The sequence below is a fragment of the Temnothorax longispinosus genome, chromosome 4 (genome assembly GCF_030848805.1).
Source record: "Temnothorax longispinosus isolate EJ_2023e chromosome 4, Tlon_JGU_v1, whole genome shotgun sequence".
Lineage (NCBI taxonomy): Eukaryota > Metazoa > Arthropoda > Insecta > Hymenoptera > Formicidae > Temnothorax > Temnothorax longispinosus.
Genome location: NC_092361.1, coordinates 16,406,046 through 16,421,162, shown reverse-complemented (window position 1 = coordinate 16,421,162; position 15,117 = coordinate 16,406,046). Strand labels below are relative to the sequence as shown.

The following is a 15,117-nucleotide window of genomic DNA, read 5'->3' as shown; positions in this document are numbered from 1 at the left end:
GACCAATTCACTACATCGAACACAGTATATACTTTACATACTGTGCTTTTCGATTTTACTGATTTTATTGATTTGACGTAAAACTGGCCGAAGGACAATATATAGAAATCTTATAGAAATATTTCGTAATTGCTGAATTAATATAAAAAAAAAACTATAATGAGATCGAAGATGACAAAAATATCAACCTAGTATTCGATATCGACCATTTATCAATGTATCGACGTTAAATCGACGTCGATTCGACTAATTATTTCTGACTGGACGTTTATAACATCGCTGAGATATTTTTTTTTATCAGAATTGATTTCGTGTAAAAGCTCTATTTATATAGTCATATATGTAACACAATTATTTATTTTTTAATTCGTCTTTTCTTGCGAAACGACACGTTGCTTCCCGACGTTCCTAAACAATACAGTCAAAGTTCGAAAATGAGTTTATGAAATTTATAACAAAGATAAAATGAGCAGTAACGTGTAACATCCAATACTATAACTCGCTATTAATTTTACAACAATTATTATATTGCACGATTATTTCAACTCGATTATTTCGTTGTAGATACATATGAACCGTATTCTCGCAAGAAATTAATATATATTTCCCCTGTTACCTGTTACCCTCCGTACCTGTCTCGGCTAGTCGGCTTACTGTTTCTCGGATTCGCCGCAACGCCGAGAGGGCGTTAGCGCACGGAACTGAACTTTTCAAATCGCGCCGTCCCGCGCTACGAGACTCGTTTCCCGACATGAACTCCCCTTCGCTTTTCGCGGATGCCTCGTTCGCGCTTTTTCGATACTTTTAACGCCTCTAAGACTGGAACAATAAGACTGTACATACCTGTCCATACGTGATCGTTGCGCATATCGCTCTCTCGATGCACTTTCGACGCGGAAATGATTTCGATCGACTCCGGATCGACTCCGGCACGTAGACGCGGATCGCTCCGAGATTGGAATCGCAATAACGGCGATCGCGCGCGATACTTGACGCGATACTCGCGAAGAACGTCCGATGAGAAATACCTATTCGCGGTGTAATCTCTCGCGCGCGAGATTCTTTCGCGGGCGAGGACAATCGCGGAAAAGACGGAGCGGTTCAATGCGATCCTGCGATCACCGCGGCGCGTTCCGATCGACTGCCCGACTGCGATTAACGTTAATGAGAGATTCGCCGCGACTCGCAAAAACGGTACTGCCAATCGCAGATCGCAGCACTGAAAACGCCACAGTTAATGCCTTCCGACTTTTTAGGGCGCTTAGGTTGCATCTGGATATTCGATCATCGTAGCTGTTGGTTCAAAAATCTCAAGATATATCAATGAATTGTACAATTCCTAATTTTATTATATACATATATCTGTAATCTTCTAAATATTTCATGTTTAATCCTTTACCCTCGTAAATGTGTAATGTTCAAATCTAATGTTTAAAAGATATTATATAATAAAATTACAAACTATGCAATCTATTAATTAACACCTTTAGATTTTTAATCAATAATCACGATAATTGTGCTTTTAAAAAAAACTCAAATGCTTTAAAATGTCAGATAACTCCAAGCTACGATATAAATATTCAACCACGATTGAAAAACATCCGTTTTAGAAATGGGAAGCCATAGTAACGACAATGGCTTTTATACGGCGGCTTACGCAATTCAATGCAGAACTCACATTCACTCGAACATTGCAACAATCAATAGAAGCGATATCAAAACAGCAAGATCGCATGATGTAATCGCAGAGAGCGAATTATAGAACGAAAATATGTGTACATACCTGCTGGTAATGATCACTGAGTGCATCCGCACTCTCGATGCGCGTCGGCGAAACGATACGAGGGTCGAGGACGATTCCGACCGACTACTCGGGCAATGCGAAATTGCACGCCGGTACGTGACATTTAACGTGTTACGAAGAAACGTACAATCTTACGAGATACATCCGCGACAATCTTTTCGCGCGCGAGATTCACTTTTCGGACCGGTAATCGTCGCGAAAAGCACGGAGCGATTCTGTGATCGCCGCGCCGCGGCGCGTTCCGAGACCGGTTACGATATGAAGTTGGACGAGGTACACCAATGGCGCAAGTCGAGTGGCGCAAATTAGCAATCATTCAAATTTGAAATATCTTAATACGCACGAGAATCGAAGTGGTAACTTGCAATAATTTAACACATATACGAAACTTTCTGCGAAATAATATTAAAATATCGAGATACGCACGGTCGGAATAGCGCTAAAAAATTCATTAATTTATTTTTAATGAATTAACTTATAATAAAAAATTATTTCATATATGACTACATAATATCATGTGCGTGGAACGTAACGCGTAACGCGTCGTGAGGCAAAAGTGATTTTTATCTCCGCCGAATAAAAATAAATGGAGAAAACTTTGAAGTTTCGATGTCACAGAGCATACTTTTTATTCGTATAGGAAAAAAAATCGTCCATATATAGAGATATGTTGCCGGCGTCATTTATACAATGTTTCTCGTACGCGCGTTTAGCAACGTCTTCGATTTCGCTCGCAGTCCATTACATGATATAAAAATGGTCGTTACACTTATTGCGGTAGATATCGTTAACCCTTACGTTTCGATTAAATTAGGAAGCAAGCGTGTCGTTATGTACATAACGGCCCCCGCGACGGTGCCGCGAGACCTCCTCTAATAAAAAAGCATCGTTAGAGACGTGGGTTGTGCATCAGGTTTTATTGCAATCGTCCACGGGATTTTGGGAATTCGTAACGCAACACTAGCCGCTTTACGATCTCACGTTCTTATTTCCTGCGAAAAAGCCAGTTCCTTCAAATTTCGTATTAAAAAATATGAAAATTTCTTTTCCCTTTCGTTTCTTTTTCACTTCTAATTCGCTAACGTTTTCTATGTATACTTTACATGTGTTTACCGATCTATGTAGATCTGACAAAATAAATATCGTGGGATCGATTCCTTAAAAAATATATTATTACAATATTGCACTTAAGGTAAATGTACACACGATAAAACGCGTATAAAATATACAATGAGTTCCCCTCTATCGAGGCACTAACGACAAGGAACACAGAAGTGTCACATAGTGCATGATGCATGGTTGTTTGTGCACAGATCTTTAACGTTTGCATTTACACGATTTTATTATGTCTTTTAGGCATCGTATCTCTTCGACCTTAAGTAGAGAAAACTCAAATATTCAAGATACACGTAGGTATATCCACAAGAATGAGTGTTACTACGTCGTATATTCCAGCATATTTCAAAATATAATGACTAAGAGTAGATCTATCGCATTTATGGGAGACTGTCTTCTATGAATTTAAAGATACAGTAAATTGCATTTTTAATACAATTACTGTAATCGGAAAAAGTCAAGAATTGTGAAATTTAAAACATATTTTCCTTGTAAATTCTCTAAGCGATTCTCTAAGAACGCAGGTATATAAAGATATACCTAGTATTCGATGCAATCAATACATGTACAAGCATACGTCACGTGTACAATCCAATTATACATACATACATACATTTCTGGCTGTAGTAACTCACATTCGTAATTATAATGCGACCGTTAAATCGATAAGGCGGACAAATTATAAGATACTCGCGTTCCACTTCGATCGTGCAACGGATACAATTATTTTCGACATAAACGTCGCATTTTGTTGTGTATTACATTACCATCCATCACTAAAAAATTAGACAACTGTAGTGTATTACATTCGCTACATTAACCAACCGCATAACGTGACGCTAATAATTACAAAACTTGGTAATCGATTTGCGCTTATAGCACGGAGATAGTTCTTGTAAATGTCTTCCATATATTTCTTTACAACTTCGATACGATTGGCACATCATCGTTGATCATTTTACGAAAGTAATTACGTTATATCCAAGACAGAAGGTATACACACAGATATGATTTAGTTGTTAAAACAATTTAATTAATCGAGACGTGTGCAAACACGAACAAAACTAACCCAACAAAAAAAGAAAGAACTGATCAGAAAGAAAAGTTAAAGCTTGCTGTATCATTAAATAAAATTTATATAAGGTTTCTTTATAAAATCTCTCTTTCAAAGCTGAAAAATATGCGAAATAACAGAAGTGTATATAGAATGTAGATATTTAAATTGCACTCTTAAATGTTTTGGCCATTTAATACATAGAAACTTTGATAACACAAAAGAATTAGTATAAAATATAATTTCATATTGTATAATCGATTAAAAATTTCAATTTTAATAACTCGTGAGCATTAAACTATTAATATCTTATTGCCACACAAACTTGATGATTAACAATTTATTTTAATTAAAAAAAAAAGAGAGAAAATCTGTCGTAGATAAATGCATGAACGAAGCTGTTAACCTACGCACGTATAGATATACAATTTTGTATTAAAAGTTTTGAAATAACTTAATTCATCGTGTTCTAATTACGTCTTATCCATTTGTGCTCTCTTTATATACATCTACAAACTTATTCGTTATGTATTGTTCATGAACGCTAAGTAGTAGTTTGGGATAATGGATGGAATGAGAGTATTGTCGATTAAAAACTAGGATATATATTACACTCGTGAGTTCACTTACGTCTCACGTCTCAATACGTTTTCGTGTATGCGTATCTTGATACGATGAGAATCACATATTTTCTATAAATCATATATTATGTATTGTATATAGTGTCATTGAGAAGCACATCAATTGGTTGCACACTAGTCGCGCAAATTATCGCATAATATATAAAACCGCACAGGTATAAACACATAGGTACAACCAAAACGTCACAATATATATTGTTATAATATAGATAATCTCGTCTCGTAAAAATAAATGAGAATTTAATGAGCCGCGACAGTTATGTCATATTGTTTGTTTCAGCGACTAGTATTTTCGCAGATGTTTCTAACTTTATCACGTTGCTCTAAAACTTGCCCACATTATATAAAAGAGATATATTTTATATATATTTGAATATAATTTTATATTGGTAGATGATGATATTCTATATTCTTCTGTATAATTTTCAAGCTCCCAAGCTATGCTGTATGTGAAGCTACTGTAACGTACTCGTGACTGTCATCCTGAAATATTAATGGATAGCAACCTTAAGGCTGGTCAATTGGTGGTATCATCTATTCGAAATGTTGAGACCTAAAATCTTTTCGTTCTACCTACATCCGTATTAAACAGGGCGTTATACAACAAGCACATTCAGTAAGCATATTGCAGTTGTACGAAAATACATTTGTGAGATTACTTTCCCTAGAGAATAAAATTCGATAATTGCATAGTTTCGCACATTCTTAAATCTCGAATTTATCTTATCTTCATTATGAAGGCCACTCAAAAGACGGGACATGATAAGATTTCGGTATTATAAACTAAATAATTTGCCACACCGTAACGATAGTAATAAAAAAAATCATCTAAATGCTAAGTAAAATATCTATTGTATACCATAAACATTTTATCATACGCTTCACTGCAATAATCTCGTACTCAACACTTGATCCATGATTGCCAAAGACTAAAAATAACGAAGCGAAATAATGCAAACAACGTGCATTGATTTGCGTTGGAAAAAACTCCAACTGCAGAAAACTGTAATTTGTTATATAAGAAAAATTTGACAAAAAAGTACTGTGTTATAAATTGCATACTTTTAGTAAGATAAATGTTACAATTTCAAATTATAAAAAATCTCCTTAGAAATTTTTTAATTGTATATTGTGTATATGTTCGCACTATTTAGCTCCGCTTTTTTTGTGGTCAATATTAATCAAAATTTTTTGACAAAACGTACGTTTCCCGGTATGTAATCTCGACTGTTTCATTAGATATTTATTATGCTGTATCGTCAGAAATATCAACATGTCCAGAATTTAAATAGCAATTAAATATTATGCAGCAAAAACCTTTTTTTCGTTTGGCTAGTTCTATATTCGTGAATGTGTATTTATGAGGATAATACCTGTGTTGCAGCTGAATAATATTGTTGTATTTGAGTATATATCTCCCTTCAGCCTTGAAGAGAATGTAAAAATTGAGAGGATATACAAAGAATGGATCAATATCTCAAAGCTGAAATGCAACATTGCATATATAGTGGTATACATATGTGAAGCAAGATTGATATTTCGGATGTTTATATATCACAAATTATGAGAAACCGTCATAAATATCTATAATAAAAGTTGATGAAAACTAAAACAGAAGTAATATAAAATGTATATATTCAAATAAGTTAAAATTTTAACTTATAATATTCTCTTTCGCTTTTTGAAAGGTACTTTCAAGATATTATATTTAAATTTAAAATATATCATGTTTCAAAAAATGTAAACGAGTATACATAGATCTAGTAATGGAGCATTCATGTTTTATATTGCAGATCATTTTTTTTCAATTTCATTCGTTGTAAAAAACATATTTACGACTAAATAGCACAATCAATTATTTACATGGAAAATATTTCCATAACAAATTTATTCATTTATATATAATTTCCAGAAATTTATAACAAAAATATATTTTGTCATAAATTTTTGAAAATTATCTGTCTAATCTATTGTGCAATTAATCTCTACATTATATTTTTGTGTCAATTATAAAACAAAAGATTTGAATAAAGATTATTTCTTTTTCTAAAAGATCGAAGAAACGATATTCCCATGTGTCGTTTCTGAAACATTCAGTACAAATTATTCGCAAACAAACACAAATCATGATATCTTAATATAAAAATTTCAGACAAGTCATTAGATTTTTAATTTCAAATAATAATAAATAATGTATAAAATTGTTTGCACAAAGATTTTGTTATCACAATAAGAAAACTTCAATTTTGCTATACCTTTGCTATACTAAATTACGAAGAATATTGAACCAACATTTGCTGGAATGTTGTCGTCCCAACAGTAGTAGACATCTGACTAATACTGTTGAATAAGGATTCCGCTTGTAGATTCTCCGGCAATCTAGTGAGAAATTGTGCGCCGTGTACGAAATCCATTTTTAATAACTCTTCTTGATACAAGTGCAACACTCCCAGCGCGGTTCTGAAGAGGAACTCGTCTCCATCTCTGAGAAAGACATCCCAGATTCTACATGCGACATCAAGAGGCATTGCTTTAGCGTATATAGTATACAACCAATCTAATAGATACAAGTCCGGGCTTAATCCTGCTACGGTAAAATGAGAAAAGACTTTTGGCAGCTTATGCGCAAGAGCACTGGAATATACTTTATAGTAAGTATCCATTCTTTTTTGGTCCAATGTAAAGGCGGCTCTGTGGCAAGGATGATTTAGCAGATTCGCGAAGCAGGCAAAGGCGTCCGGCGGTTCCATATTTAATGATAAAACAGCACCCACGAAACTCATACCTTGCACGTAGCCTACGTCCGGTCTGTATACGGCATACGCTGCCAAAATACCCTGAAGGCTATTGAATAATGGTCCACCCTCTTGAAAGACACATAAGGTAGGAAAGGTACGAGATACGTCTAATCTGATAGCGGCTAATGACTCATTGTTGGGGCTCGACATTGCCCTGTCTAAGCAAAGATTGTAGAGGTGCGGCGTTACATTCAAATTATTCGAAATCGCTAATTTCCATACTCTACCACGAACACTCGGCGGCAAACCGCGCCACCACAGTTCCCTTACTCTTTTCGTATTCTTAACACTCTCGAACTTAGGTAAAACGTGTACATTCCACGCGTTGGAATCCTCGGCTAATCTCTTCTCCTCTCTCAGCTGACATTCCCGTTGCTGCTTACGCTCCCTCTCTTCGCGCAGTTCTCTCTTCCTTGCTGCCTCTAAAATAGCATTGTATTGCTTTCGATGACGTTCTTCTTCCAGTGCATTTTTAGCTGGTAAACTCGCTGGTCTCGGCTGTTGAATTAAAGCTGTACTACCGCCTACCTTGTCGATATTTCTCGATGGGCTACCTGTAGGTGTCGACTGTTGAGAACCTCTATTCTTCCACGAAAACACATTCTTCGTAAAAATCGTGTTCAATCCCCAACGTTTGGGTATCTTATCGGCTTTTTCCACGAGGTGTTGCTCGTCGGATCCTAGAAAGCTGCCCGAAGGTGATATCTCGCTAAGGGAAGACACTGTGCTGCTACACGAGCGTGGCAGACTATTTCTTGGACTACTGTTTGCACTGACATTTTCAAGTTTCGTATATTTGTCCGCGTCAAGTTTCACACTCGGCGCTTGTTCCTTACCGTTACATGGAGATTCTAGGTATTGTGGAGTACAGTCGATTTGTGCATTGCTGGGCGTCCTGGCCTCCTCCACGGAATACAGCTGCTTCGTAGAAGGATTGTAAGCCAGGGACATGCTTTCCAGGGCATGATTCAGGCTGGTCCCCGCTACCCCGACGGAGACCACGTTACCGGCGTCGTACCACTTGTTCTCCCTGATGTGCACGCACAGGGCCTTGGTCTTCGTCGCCGGTATGGGCGCCACATCGCACGCCAGCGCCTCGTCGCAGTTGACGCTGTCGCAGCGCACCGTGTCCCCGTTCAGGGACACCAATTGCTGCTTGCCGATCTTCGGCGCGATGTTGCTGGCGATGTAGCAGCCGGACTCGCGTCCGGCGACCTTCACCACCTGGAAGCTATTGGCGGCGTTGTTGTGACGGGACTTGGCGCCTCCTAAAGTCTGCAGCGGGCTTGTCGACGGGACGGGATGCGCGTTGGTCCCGTTCAGGCGCTGGGACGTCACCGGGCTCTTCATGGCTGGTCGCGGCCCACCTAACCTCGCGGGCGCATCCAGGTCGCCTCCGGGCGTCGAGGACAGCCGTAAGCGCGCCGAGTCCCTCGACGAGCGAGGCTCACGAATCCGTGTACACGCATGCTTTCCTATCGATTGTCGGGGACCTGGCCGGCATGGAAAAAAAACGATAACACCTCGTCTCGATCCGATGACACGTCGAGCGGCGACCAGACGGGTGAAACGGGTGACCCCGAGCGACCTCCGCAGGAGCAGACGGCGCCAGACGGACCAGACGGTGATGGTCTGATGGTACTCTCCCTTGTCACGCGCGCGTCATTTCGCGATGTGGTATGTACTCTCGCGTCGCTGGGCGCCTCGCCTCGTAAAATCGTAATCGAGTCGCTATATGTCTGGCCAGGAGACTGATCGGTCGCGTCTAAAAATACGGCGTACGCGCGTAACAAAATATCGGACAGAAGACCGGACCGAGAGCTCCGAAATCAACGGTGAAAGATCACATTCTTTGAAATCAATTGCGACGATTGCGAGCTCGAATCAAACAATTGCGTGCACCAGCATGCACTAGCACGCAGTATGCACGGCACTGACAAGTGAGTAGCGACAGCGAATTCCACAATCTCCACCTCCACATTCCACGACGAATCCGGTCATTTATACGCTACTTGCTCACTAAAGGCCACTACACATGTAGACGCATAGCGTGATTCATCGATGAACGTACCCTGGTGAAAGAATTTATCATATTTTCAAAAATTTTCTAAGAATTTTTTTTTGATTTATGAAAAACTGAAAAATATGTAAAATTTTTTAGATACTTAGTTTTTGAAATATTTTAGTATCTGTATGAAAATTTCGGATAATTTGCGCGAATGTTCTCACATTAATTTATTCAGATTTCTACAAATAAAGATGTGTTGACAGGAAAAATCTGAAATATTTATTATATTATTTTGTCCGAGTTTTTCTGAAAAATGTTCCAATTTGTATGAAACATCTGAAAAATTGAGTTTTAAAATTTTTTACATCTGCAATTTCTTGTCATTTAAATTTGGAAGAAAAATTAGATAAGGAATAAATGAATTATATAGTTAAAATCTTTGGCTTCGAGCAATTCTGCCAGTTTAATTAATTAATTAATCGGAGTTTGCCCATGCACGATGCGACAGACAGCGTTTTGATATTTATCGTGCGAAAAACCAGGATGCATTCGCGACGTTGCGATGGCGCCTTTACGCGCCTTTACTACGGGAACTTTCGTCCTTCACGATCGTGACGTTGGCAGCACTGGAGGGGTGTCAATTCAATACGAAAAACGGGTGACGAGGGATGCGTGATGCGAATGATGGGACGCTCGAACAACGTGTAATTAATAAATTCCTCGTTGAAGAATCGATCTGTCGGCGGACTCGTACGGCCTACGACGCACCGAAGATGTTGATCTACGATGTGTTGCACAAGGAGAGGGTGTACCACGCTGTCGCCAGTGATCTCCGGGGCCTCGGAGTTAAATATCGCTTCAAGAAGAGTATGCTTAAGAGCGAGAGGCCCGAAGTGTGCAAGGACATATCCAAGAAGGTCTTCAAGATCCCTTTGTTTTACCAAGCCTTGGACATTGTCAATCTGTCGTCGGGCGCCATAGTCCACGTGCCTGTGTTTGTGATTCAAGCCACAACGTTCCTGGAAGAACACGTCGCTCAGGAGGGTCTGTTCAGAAAGGCCGGATCACAAGCGCGACAGAGGGAATTGATAGCCCGTCTGGATAACGGCGGCGGTTTAGGCGACAAGAATCACGCGGTCGACATTGCCAATTGTCTGAAATCCTTCTTCCGCGACTTGCCCGAGCCGCTGATTCCGTACGCGTACCACGACCTGTTCGTGCACTGCGCGTTGCTGAAGAGCCATCGGGTGCAGGCGTTGCTGTTGGCGTGTACGTTGCTGCCGCCGTATCACTTGAACACCTTGGCATTCCTCATGGAGTTCTTGAAGAAGGTTTCCATGTACGAGAAGCAAAACAAGATGAGCGTTGAGAACCTGGCGAAAGTCATTGGACCGAATATCATGCCGTTGCAAGAAACGTCCATGGCAGCTGTACAGAATAGATTGCAGATGCATTTAACTATTGTCAAGGTGATATAGGTGTTTTAGAGAATATCAATAAATAATACGAAGAAACAATTATTACTTAAACTAATTTTGTTGCAGATTCTGATTGAAAATTCAGAAAGTATTGGCATCCTACCACCTCATATCGCACAAAGTGTTTCTACCGAAACAAGCGGCAGCACGGACAATGGACTGGACTCGTTTGAGCTACACAGAAAGCATAAAAAGAAGAAGCATCGTAGTGGAAGTCTTACACGTAAGTCATATTTAAGTATTCCCAAATTTTATCTAATATATCTGAAAATGTATTTATTGGCTCATACGTATGTATAAAATATATTTTTACATAAACGTTAATATAAGATTTATAATGTCAATCAAAAGATTAACAAGATTAAGTAAAACAACATCCTAACATTATTATATTTATTAAAATGTAATTTGTTTTTGTTTCCTGTAACATCATTTGATTAAGATTATGTATAAACTTTTACAGTTTTCTTATATCTGTACATATATAACAATACTTTGCATATGGGGTAATGTTTTATACAGGAATGTTCAACGGCTTAAAGAAGATGGTTGGAAAAGGCACAGATGATCCATCTAATATTAATCATCCGCAATCTCTTGTACATCCAATGGAGTTAAATATGGCTTCTAACAAATTTACCAAAAAGCGAAAAGTAACTGAAAGGGAACATCCGGCGGGCATAAAGAAAACGTAATGAAAATTTATTTATTCTTTTGCTGTTATGTTATATGCCATTTTTCCTTTCTTTTTCTATACATATATATATGTATGTATTTAGTTTTATATTTAATTTAAAATAATATTGACACGGAATAATATATCTATATAATGTATGTTTTAGGAGAATGGCTGATAAATCAGATAAGCCAAAGAAACTAAGACTGAGTTTAGACAAATTGGTACCTAAGAATAAACAAGTAAGTATATCTACTTCTATACTTTGATATATAAAATGAAAAATCGTTTTAAATTAATATCAATGAGTAAATTTTAAAAGATCTATTAAAGTTGTGACTATCAAGTAGTATTATATAACTTATTTTAATTACAATAATTTTATTTTAAATACTTTCAGAAGAGCGTTGATGGTAACCTATCAGATTCATATATGGGTAATTACAAACTGTGTAATGAAAGACGTTGGAGTTCAGTAAGCAATTCTTTCGATGCGCATAAAATATGTGAATGCAGCGACGGAATACCAGAACTGAGATTAACGAAATATGATGAACCGTCAAATAATGATTTTCGCCAAGAGTATAACGATGTATTCATTAATGCCACTGTGGATTTGTCAGATGATGGTGGCGGGCGGGACTTGCTTATAAATAAATGTCGTCGTAGAAGTGGTGAACAATGGCATATGAATGTAAGCACAAGTTCGAGAAAATTGGATGCTACAGATGAAAGTGATAATATATGCTTGTTGACACCTGAGGAAAAGATGACTGATTCGGAAGAATTTGATACATTTCTTCCTAGTAGTGACATAATATCTTCATCAAGTGATCACTGTGAAGAGGATTATGTCAGAATCCCTAAAAGTGAATACGAAGACATAAAAAATCGAGTTTCTGCAATTGAATCGCGTATTTCTCAAGAATTTGGATGTATATACAACGAGAAGAATGATATAACTACACATTCGCTAAACAATGTACAGACAGCGTACGAGAAAACATTAGAAGAGGCTAGTATTGAGAATACTCTGACAAACGACTATCTAGCAAAAAGACTGAGTAAAGAACTAAAGATCAGAAGGTCGGGAGAACATAAAATCATAAGATCTCCCAGCGCAAGAAAAATTGGATCGTTAAGAAGACGTTCACAAGAGAAAGTCACAAGGTAATTGGATCACATTTACAAACTATTACAATATTTGTTTAATATAACTATTTGTTTAATATAAACTATTATTATTATTATATATTTTAAAGTCTTATTAAAAAGTATATAAATTTCTATTCATAAAAAATATACAATCTTCTAATATATAAAGAATAAAATATTTAAGTAATATGAAAATATAGTCATAAGAATAATATAAAACTTGTTCTAATAAATCATTATTTTAATGTTTATAGCAAACGTGTTAGAAGATCTGCATCGTGGCATACTTCTCCAGAATTTAACTTACAACATCACATTCAACTCGGAAGAGTAAATGTTTATCCCACCGAACAATCGACTTATTCTAATAAATACTTAGAGGAGCAATCTCATTCTGCTGAAACATGTAATGAAAATATTTCTAACAATATGAGAGATGAGATAGCCTGTTTACACAATCAAATTAATACACTGATTTCTCGTTCAAACGGACAACGCAAGATTTCAAATAATAGTGACTTGGATCTTTCTGGATTTAAAGATCTCCATTTAAATAATAACAATACGACTACACCTGTGCGTAGAGCATCATCTTTTCATGGAAAAGATTTTGTAGATAATTCATCCTATTTTGATAAAAAAATTGATGACTTAAAAAAGGCGAACAGTCATCAAAATGTAACCTTAAATAATGATTGTTTACAAAGAAACAAGACTGTTTTCGAGGGCTCGAACAAAATATCTTGGAAAGATGCGGATAAATATTTTAAATCAGCCCGAACAAATACACCTGCTCCACAGACCGGCAGAGCATCCGTCGCGAAACTTCGAACACAAAATGCTGGTATGGTATTAGCTAAAGCAAGATTATTTGACGAGGGCACTGCGAAAACATCCGAATTTGTACCGAGTAATTTATCAAATAGGAAACATTGTCGTGATAATGTAACTAAACATTCTCCAAATGTAGCTAAAGAATTGGATGTTGAACATTTTAAGCAAACTTGTAACAGGACACAAATCTCTCGAAAAAAGTCCAACAAGGATTCGAAAAATAAGAATCGTCACGCGGCATTGTCTTCGAATGCGTCACCGCAAATTAAAACGCAAGTAATAGATACGTCATTAAAATCGTTTCAAAAAGGATTGAACGAGCATTACCGTTCCGTGCGGAAATTCGAGCTGCAAAATCAGAAACTTTCGAACAAGGATCCAGCTATATATCAAACTTTCACTAAAGATAAAGAGATTAACGTCGCGCACGACACGAAAATTCATCAGAAAGAAAACCTCGCCGCAAAAGGATCGCCATTGACGAAAATGCCTGTCAGTACAACGCTAGACAATCCAAATATGTCTCCTTACAAATCAGATGTTAGCAAAACCCCGCATATTAAGCGACCTTTAACAGTAAAAACGCCAAAAAGTTCAAAATTAGTGCGTAGGCCTCCAGTTGACACACGTAGAACACCATTGAAAGCAACGGCACACCTAGGAACCCCAAAACGTCAAAGTCCTAAAAGTATCTTGAAAACAAGAGCTCTCAGTATGTATACGTAACCAGAAGTATCATCATAAGTACTATATGTTGAATTAGTCTCATATATGTATACATATATATATATATACACGTTATTTTAAGAAACTATAATTTTTATACATTTTTAAAATAATATAATCAATATCTTTTGTGTGGTGTTGTTAATATATTGAATACTTATATTAGCAAAATGTACGGAAGTTACTACAAGTAGAAATAGTCGCAGGAGCAAAACTGATAGTTTAAGCGTTTCAAGTCACATTTGAAAAATAGTGATTTAAAGACGTCGATTACATATCTGTTGTAGTTTAGCAAATTTATCTTTTTTTTTTTTTTTTTTTTAAGGATAAAACACGGAAACATTTGAAATATCTTTAAGGCTAGTCATTGCGTATATCTGCGCTCTTAAATACATCACGTTCATTGTCATTCGATGACAAATTCAGGTTTACATGCAATATTTCTATCGTCGTTCGTTTACATGTAACACAAATCAACATAATTGACATTTGACTTGTGGATGTATCTATTACAAATGAGACTAATTATATCGTTACTATATTTTTGCGTACGCTTTCTCGTAACTTTCTTTCGGAAGAATTGGCGTTCAGCCACGTCGCACCCGCTCCCTTTTAAATATTTACGACGTCACCTGTCAGCATGCTTCTCCGACAAGAGCGAAAATCATCGCAGTCCACGTGGTTCAACGGTCGCGGCGCGACCAATCACGTAGCACCGTTTGTCCCTCGCTAGCTGTCACAACATAGCGGTTGACACATCGCGTCTTACATAATTGACGAGGTAACGATTGCAACTGATAACGAATCACGACATCAGTTTGCCTTAA

The 15,117-nt window shown here is 37.2% G+C and overlaps 2 protein-coding genes across 2 annotated transcripts; one reads left to right on the top strand and one right to left on the bottom strand.

Moving 5' to 3' along the window:
- Window positions 1-2,408: 2,408 nt before the first annotated feature.
- On the bottom strand, window positions 2,409-9,450 carry LOC139811188 (TBC1 domain family member 14). The gene is made up of 2 exons (XM_071775310.1): window positions 6,871-9,450; window positions 2,409-6,098 (listed from the first exon to the last, which is right to left on the bottom strand). Exon 1 carries the CDS (start codon window positions 8,761-8,763, stop codon window positions 6,886-6,888), a length of 1,878 nt encoding a protein of 625 aa, XP_071631411.1. The 5' UTR covers window positions 8,764-9,450; the 3' UTR covers window positions 2,409-6,098; window positions 6,871-6,885.
- A 416-nt stretch (window positions 9,451-9,866) lies between these two features.
- Window positions 9,867-14,841, top strand: LOC139812354 (uncharacterized). The gene is made up of 6 exons (XM_071777112.1): window positions 9,867-10,890; window positions 10,966-11,122; window positions 11,422-11,590; window positions 11,742-11,817; window positions 11,976-12,745; window positions 12,985-14,841. Exons 1-6 carry the CDS (start codon window positions 10,090-10,092, stop codon window positions 14,288-14,290), a joined length of 3,279 nt encoding a protein of 1,092 aa, XP_071633213.1. The 5' UTR covers window positions 9,867-10,089; the 3' UTR covers window positions 14,291-14,841.
- The last annotated feature ends 276 nt before the right edge of the window (window positions 14,842-15,117 follow it).